The sequence below is a fragment of the Microplitis demolitor genome, chromosome 8, assembly GCF_026212275.2.
Source record: "Microplitis demolitor isolate Queensland-Clemson2020A chromosome 8, iyMicDemo2.1a, whole genome shotgun sequence".
NCBI lineage: Eukaryota > Metazoa > Arthropoda > Insecta > Hymenoptera > Braconidae > Microplitis > Microplitis demolitor.
In genome coordinates, this window is record NC_068552.1 from 17269614 (window position 1) to 17276930 (window position 7317).

General features: G+C 32.3%; 2 protein-coding genes across 2 annotated transcripts; both read left to right on the forward strand.

Annotated features, from left to right (window-relative positions):
* Positions 1 to 1402: 1402 nt before the first annotated feature.
* LOC103578829 (eukaryotic initiation factor 4A-III) lies at positions 1403 to 3679 on the forward strand. The gene is made up of 5 exons (XM_008560031.3): positions 1403 to 1615; positions 1727 to 2062; positions 2135 to 2357; positions 2454 to 2708; positions 3182 to 3679. The coding sequence occupies exons 1-5, from the start codon at positions 1471 to 1473 to the stop codon at positions 3432 to 3434; spliced, it is 1212 nt and encodes a 403-aa protein (XP_008558253.1). The 5' UTR covers positions 1403 to 1470; the 3' UTR covers positions 3435 to 3679.
* Positions 3680 to 3769: 90 nt separating this feature from the next.
* On the forward strand, positions 3770 to 7226 carry LOC103578830 (FERM domain-containing protein 8). Its single transcript, XM_008560033.2, has 6 exons — positions 3770 to 4614; positions 4791 to 5243; positions 5334 to 5788; positions 5991 to 6149; positions 6237 to 6405; positions 7137 to 7226. Exons 1-6 carry the CDS (start codon positions 4524 to 4526, stop codon positions 7175 to 7177), a joined length of 1368 nt encoding a protein of 455 aa, XP_008558255.1. The 5' UTR covers positions 3770 to 4523; the 3' UTR covers positions 7178 to 7226.
* The last annotated feature ends 91 nt before the right edge of the window (positions 7227 to 7317 follow it).

The window sequence follows — 7317 nt, forward strand, 5'->3', positions numbered from 1 at the left end:
AATAAGCACGAGTGTGGATAATTGTTTAGGTAATTATTCATATTTCAACTAAATCACTGAAAACGTTGAAATAATAAATTTGTAACTTAATCTTTAAATTTAATAAGCGACTAAATTATAATATAACAGCAAATAAAAATTGATTTAATAAAATTAACGTTTTAATTTATTAATTGGGGCTGATTACGTCATTACCATTAGCCTTTACTAAATATCAGTATACCTGAGCCGCTTTAAGGAACAGGAACGGGGTAATTACCAGGGTTTAATTACAGAAATTTGTGCTCAATAATAAGAATAAAAAAAAAAGGATTAGATCTCTATCAATATCAGGTCACAAATAATAGACGTACCCGTTATGACAGAAATATATACTTATAAATATAAAAGCAATGACTTTCTATCGTAACAAAAAAATAAATTTAAAAAAAAATTTGGTAAATCCAAAAGTGCACGACTCTTAATGCTCATTTGCAAAAAAAAAAAATGTACGGTAAAAATTTCAAGGACAATTTTTTTTTTCCTTTCTATTATACTAGAAATTCAAATTTCGCTCCGAAAAATAGTCAGCTGTATTTCTTCGCGCAGGCGCGACTGGTGTGACGAAAGTATATGAAAAAACATATGATTTACAGTTTAAATATTTCTTATGAAGGGTAGAGGTACCTCTACCCTCCATAATATTTTTATCACAATCTACCGCCATTTTATTTTAATTTACGATTTTCAATTTTTCTCTGATACTTAAGCGAGAAGAAAGACTCGGAAGTCTAAGAAATGGACATTTTTGTTTGCTCAAACACAAATAATAAAAATAATAATACTTATTAACAAATTTATTAAAGATTTTAATTTATTATCAATCATGACTCATCACTTTCTTTTAAATTTTTAATCCCAGATCTGTCTCGCGTATTCAATACCCCGATCCGATATTTCTTCAACCAATTCCGGACTCATGGAGAAAAGATTCCGCTGCAATAATGAAAACTGCGTCTTTTTCACGTTTAAGTTTATTAAATTCATCTTGTAATTTATTTTCACTACATTCTACCTCTTATACTCTTTTTTAAATTTTTTCAAGTCATCATCTAGGCTACTGGACCGTTCTTTGACTTGAGATAAATGCGCGCCTAATTTTTATGAGTATGAAAGTAGCAGACATCAGACAAATTTAAACTCATTAATTAATAGAGTACATAATTAATCAAATAAAATTTTAAAATTAATAAGTGCATTTTTCATAAATATTATTTTCCAAATTATTTACTCTATTTATTTATAATTTTAAATTTGTCTGTCTGCTACATTCCCACTCATAAATTGCCGCCTTTTTCAAAATAGCGATTGCGCTTGCGCGTGATCGAAAACAGCCGACGTTTGCTCACTCCACGATTTGTCCCGAAGTGACTTGAGTGATCGTAGCATCAGGAAACAGGCAAAAGCAAAAATAAATCATAAGTGATCAAAATGGCTGAGGGAAAATCACGTCGTGTTGCCCAAACAGAAGATTTATCAAATGTTGAATTTGAAACCAGCGAAGATGTCGAAGTTATCAACACATTTGACAACATGGGTCTGCGTGATGAATTATTACGTGGAATTTACGCCTACGGTAAGCATTCAATCCGCTATCAAACTTTCTAAAAAAAATCTAACCTAAAAAAAAAACATTCATATTTTTATAATAATTTAAAACTTGACTTATTATTTCTATGTGCTTTAGGTTTTGAAAAACCATCTGCTATTCAGCAGCGTTCCATAAAGCCCATAATGAAAGGCCGGGATGTGATAGCACAAGCACAGTCCGGTACTGGTAAAACAGCAACTTTCTCCATTTCCATTCTCCAGTCTCTGGATACTCAAATACGCGAAACTCAAGTGCTAGTTCTGTCACCAACTCGCGAGTTGGCTGTTCAAATTCAAAAAGTTATTTTGGCGCTGGGAGACTTCATGAATGTCCAGTGCCATGCTTGCATCGGTGGCACCAATCTTGGTGAGGACATCAGGAAGCTAGATTATGGACAGCACGTTGTGTCTGGTACTCCTGGACGTGTCTTTGGTAAATATTTTAAATTTATTTATCTTTTAAAAATTTAAATTATTATTAAATATATTTTTTATTTTTATTTAGACATGATCAAGAGACGAGTGCTGAGAACTAGAGCCATTAAGATGCTGGTACTCGATGAATCCGACGAAATGTTGAACAAAGGATTCAAAGAACAAATTTATGATGTCTATCGTTATCTACCACCCGCAACACAAGTCGTACTAGTATCTGCTACATTACCCCACGAAATTCTTGAAATGACTTCCAAGTTCATGACCGATCCTATTCGGATTCTTGTCAAACGGTAAATTAACTCAGACAATTTATTTACTTCCTAAAAAAAAAAAAAAATTATTAGTTCTATTTAATGTACCAACTAATGAATAAATTAATTTTTCAGTGATGAGTTGACACTCGAAGGTATAAAACAATTTTTCGTAGCAGTAGAACGTGAAGAATGGAAGTTCGATACTCTTTGCGATTTATACGACACTCTGACCATCACCCAGGCTGTTATTTTCTGTAATACTAAACGTAAGGTCGACTGGCTGACGGAGAAAATGCGTGAGGCTAATTTTACAGTCTGTTCAATGCACGGAGACATGCCACAGAAAGAACGTGATAATATTATGAAGGAGTTCAGATCTGGACAAAGGTATAATCTACTAGACAATTAAATTTTTAAAATTGAAGTAGATTTAGTATTTTGTTTCATAACTGATCTAACCCTAACTCAATACAGACTTTTTATTTAAAATTTATTATTTTTAGTAATTATGTCCTTATTGAATTCAAAATAATACTAATTTATATTTAAAATAAAGTTTGGTAAATTTTGGAGTCAAGTGTCCCACTAGCTAATGGGGTGACCAGATTTAAAAAAAATTTTTTTTAACGTCATCAAAGTTATAAAACTGAAAAATTACTAAGTCGACTTTAATTTCTAGTCATTAATTTTTTAAGAAGACTAGAAAATTTTTAGATGATATTTTTTTATACGTACAGTAAAAAGATCTAGTACCTGACCTTCCCTGATCAGGTACTGGGTCTCTTACTTTACTACTGTAATAAATAAAAATATATTTAAGTAGCATAAAAATAAAATATAATAATTATTAATTTTTTCAGCCGTGTTTTAATTACTACAGACGTCTGGGCACGTGGTATTGATGTCCAACAAGTATCGCTAGTTATAAATTACGATTTACCAAACAACCGTGAATTGTACATCCACCGAATAGGTAGATCAGGACGATTCGGACGTAAGGGTGTTTCCATAAACTTCGTTAAGACTGACGACATTCGTATTCTCCGTGATATTGAGCAATATTACTCAACGCAAATCGACGAAATGCCCATGAACGTTGCCGACTTGATTTAAACAATCCACTGTTACTATAATAAATAGTAATAAATAAATTATTATTATTATTTTTTGTAAGTTTAAAATAAATTAACAACCCAAGCTGTATTTACGGTGCACGGATAATCAAATGTTTAATTTAAAATCTAATGTATTCAAATCTATTCCGTAAATTATCATTTTAAATAAAATGTTTATAATATAGACTAAGTATTGTAAGCTCTAAGACTAATAAATAATAAAATACCAAGTAAAAAAAATAACTGTGTCAGTAGACAGACGTTGTTCTTTTAGTCGTTATCAGCGATAAATTTAAAAATAAATAAATAAATAAAATAAACGAGACTGGGTGTGGGTAAGGTGTTTATGCGAATGGTTTGACACGAGAGTAAACATCGGAGATGACGCGCAAGCGTTTTGGTACAGGAAAATTAATCTGCTCGGTCAGTATCAGAGCCCCGCGTGTGCAGTAAAAGAGAGAGAGTTTTAAGAAATCAATAACAACCCCAACTCCAATGCTATTCTGTGTCTATGTACTCTATGTATTGCTCACGAGTGTACATATAATAGAGCAAATTGTTATATTTACTGCACCGCAGAACGTCAACTATCGACTTTGGATTCTTCATTAATTGTTTTATAAAACTTTGTATACAAGTGTCTGTAAATATACTTCAATTGTATATATATATATTATATTATATTAATAATAATAATAAGTATTAACAGCATTCAATAACAACAACAAAGCTCAATGTGTTTTAAATATAAATGTTAAATTTAACATTTAAAATAACACCAGTTAATAATAAAAGTCAAATGTTTTTAACGGCAAAAATACTGATCGTGACGTCGAAAGCATCCGGTGTAAACAAAAGATGAAATTAATTTATTGTTACACTGTTGTTGTTAAAATAATGAGGAGACATATAAATTATTGGAGTAACTCGATATCACACAAAAATATTGCCTGGGGTAATTTAAATTTTGTAAAGTAAATAATTTAGGTAATTGATAGCTAATAAATTAAAATTTAAAAGTGTAAAATAAATTATTTTGTCAATAAATTTGTTGTATTGGTGATTTTATTATTAAATATTTATAAATATGGATCAACAAGAAGACTGTGCGATGAGAAGGCAACAGCCTGTTCGTCGTTTTCAAAATGGGTATAAAAAAGATTGTTATGTGTTGCCTCGTAAGTAATTGTTTTTTTAGTTTTAGTTTTAATTATCATAGTTGATGTATGACTCGCTCATGTTTTATTCCATTAGATAATTGTTTTGTTGGGATAAAAAATTTGTGGCATATATTTATTAATGGTGCTGATGGTGAGAGTTTTTGAAATTAAATTAACTCGTTATTTATTTACAGAATTGCAACCTTCTAAATTGGAACCAGTAAATCATCAACATATAGCGCAAAAAAAAATTCGTATTGCTGTCTATTTAATGTCAGGTGTATTGCTGACGATGGAAGTCGAGAGAAATTTATCAGCTCAACATATTTTATCAATAGTTCAAACCGAAGCTGAACTGGGGTTATCACGAGTGCCCTCGGCGACAAATAGCCAGCCGGTGTTCGCGATGTGGATGTGTTCCTCGGAATTGGAGCTTCAGCTAAGACCGAATCACCGACCTATCGAGCTCGCTGCTAGGTGGAATAAATTAGTAGGTAAATATGGTTCGAGGAGAGGCCGCTCCGAGGAGGAGCCGCTTCTCTACGTCAGGAGAAACGTTTTTCTGTCCAAGAAGGACGAAGAGCAAATAAAGGAACCCAAGGTTGTGGAGCTGCTGTATGCAGAAGCGAGGCATAATGTTCTGGAAGGTTCGAGTCTAATTTATTATTAATTGATTAGTCAATGAATAAATCAACGGTCTTATTGATCAGTAGATTAACGAGTCTTGTTATTTTTAGGAAGGTATCCATGTGAAGGACAGGCGAGGTACGCAAGTCTGGGTGCTCTTCAGGCGAGGATAGAGCTCGGACCTTACAATGCTCAAACGCATACATTAGCGTACTTCAGGAAGCACCGGGCCAAGTTTTTACCACATCATTATACGTCACCTAGTGTATTGTTCGGACTGGGGTTCGGTCTGGGTCTGGTGGGTGGGAAAGGTGCGCCCGAGGCGCGGCTACTCGAACAGTATAAGCGGATACCCAACCACTCGGGTACTAACCCAAATTCGCGTAAACTTGTGAGAAAGTACTTGGAGTTTTGTTGGGGTTTACCTAGTTACGGAGCTGCCTTTTTTCACGGTCAAATTGAACGCCCGGTCCGTGGTCTCGCATCCTGGATCACTAACCGAGATCAACCTGTTCTTATTGCTATCAATACTACGGGAGTTTATATTGTTGATGACTCTCAGTGTGTAAGTATTTGTTAAATAAATTTATATGTAATAGAAGTGTGCAAATAATTAAATATATGCGCGTTAAAATTTAATATTTTAAATTTAAACCAAATATTGAAATTGAGTTTACTTCGAAGACAATTTGCACATCCTTACTATATAAATTTATATGTCGTTATTAATTAATTAAAATTATTACGTGACATACTTTTTCCTACAGAGTTTATTACTGGGTTTAAAATACTCAGAATTAAGTTGGGAAATGGCTAAACCCTCGGATGAAAATAATCCAGATTGTCTGCCTTGTTTATTTCTTCAATTTCCTGTAAGGGAAAACGGTGCACGGGTTTATAAAATATTACAAGTATTTTCCCGACAAGTAAGAATTAAAAAATATAATATAATTATTATATTTTATCATAGCGTTGATTAATTTATTGATAAACTTTTAAATATTTTATCACAGGCAATAATGATGGATACTCTGATCTCAGTATTCGCCGAAGACAGTCGTTTAACAGACGACAGTGTCGACTCTGCCAATCAAAATCGTACAGAAGGCTCTGTGATAACAAACACCGGTAGTTTTACTAATAAACTCAGTAAATTTACACTTGCAACATTTGACGATCAAGGTAACAATAATTTATTTTATATTTTCGTTGCATTCAAATATCAAATAAAACCCATTATTTCTATTTTTACTATTGATGATGAATTTAATTAACGATCACTTATTTTTATATTTGTTATCGACGGAATTACGGCTTTCCTCATATACTTAATTGACAATTATAAGAAGAATTCGCTGTCACTATCTTTGACATCATTCAAACTGTCTAAAGTAGAACATACATGCATCAACTTTACTGATGAGGCCAGCAAACATATTCGGGACGAAACCGTATCTATAATCATATTATCCTTAAGAATGGTTATCAGATGTTTGTCCAAGCTTTTCTCTGAGATAAAAGTCCTAAACGCAAAATAAAGACACAGACCTGATGCTTTACTCTATGAACTAGTGATGTGCTCAATTTTTTGATAACTTCCATTTGTTTTCGAGAAAAATTTGAACAAAGATTGCATTTACTGTACAAGTGTAACAAAGATAGTACCGTTCATTCACTGCGCGAATAGAGAAGCAAATGAAAACGAATCTCAAGAATTATATTCTATTCTATTAATTTATGGTATTGTAGTGCGTATATCAAATTGACATCTGCGCGTAATCACTCTTACAAAGTGTAGAATTTAAAAAATTTTCTGTCAATTAAGTAGATCAGCAAAGCCGTAATTCCTTTAATAACAAATTATTATTATTATTTTTATTATTATGATAATAACTAATGGAATATAATTGTAGGTCGTTGCATTGGACAAATGGGTTCGTGGTCTTTTCAATGATATTACACCCTTATTTCTCGTGCACACGTGTTCATGACCAAAATTAAGTATAGAATAATCGTGATATTGATAAAAAAGACTTTCCGCGAGGATGTATTTTCATCGAAATAAAAAAAAATACCGAGACAAATTGTTAATTC

What these genes read in the sequence shown, in the direction of transcription:
- LOC103578829 (XM_008560031.3), top strand. Translation starts at nt 1,471, where the DNA reads ATGGCTGAGGGAAAATCACGTCGTGTTGCCCAAACAGAAGATTTATCA. An exon ending in TACTCCTGGACGTGTCTTTG is followed by an intron (nt 2,063 to 2,134) that starts GTAAATATTTTA and finishes ATTTTTATTTAG; the next exon opens with ACATGATCAAGAGACGAGTG. An exon ending in ATTCGGATTCTTGTCAAACG is followed by an intron (nt 2,358 to 2,453) that starts GTAAATTAACTC and finishes TTAATTTTTCAG; the next exon opens with TGATGAGTTGACACTCGAAG.
- LOC103578830 (XM_008560033.2), top strand. Translation starts at nt 4,524, where the DNA reads ATGGATCAACAAGAAGACTGTGCGATGAGAAGGCAACAGCCTGTTCGT. An exon ending in GAGGCATAATGTTCTGGAAG is followed by an intron (nt 5,244 to 5,333) that starts GTTCGAGTCTAA and finishes TGTTATTTTTAG; the next exon opens with GAAGGTATCCATGTGAAGGA. An exon ending in TACAAGTATTTTCCCGACAA is followed by an intron (nt 6,150 to 6,236) that starts GTAAGAATTAAA and finishes ATTTTATCACAG; the next exon opens with GCAATAATGATGGATACTCT.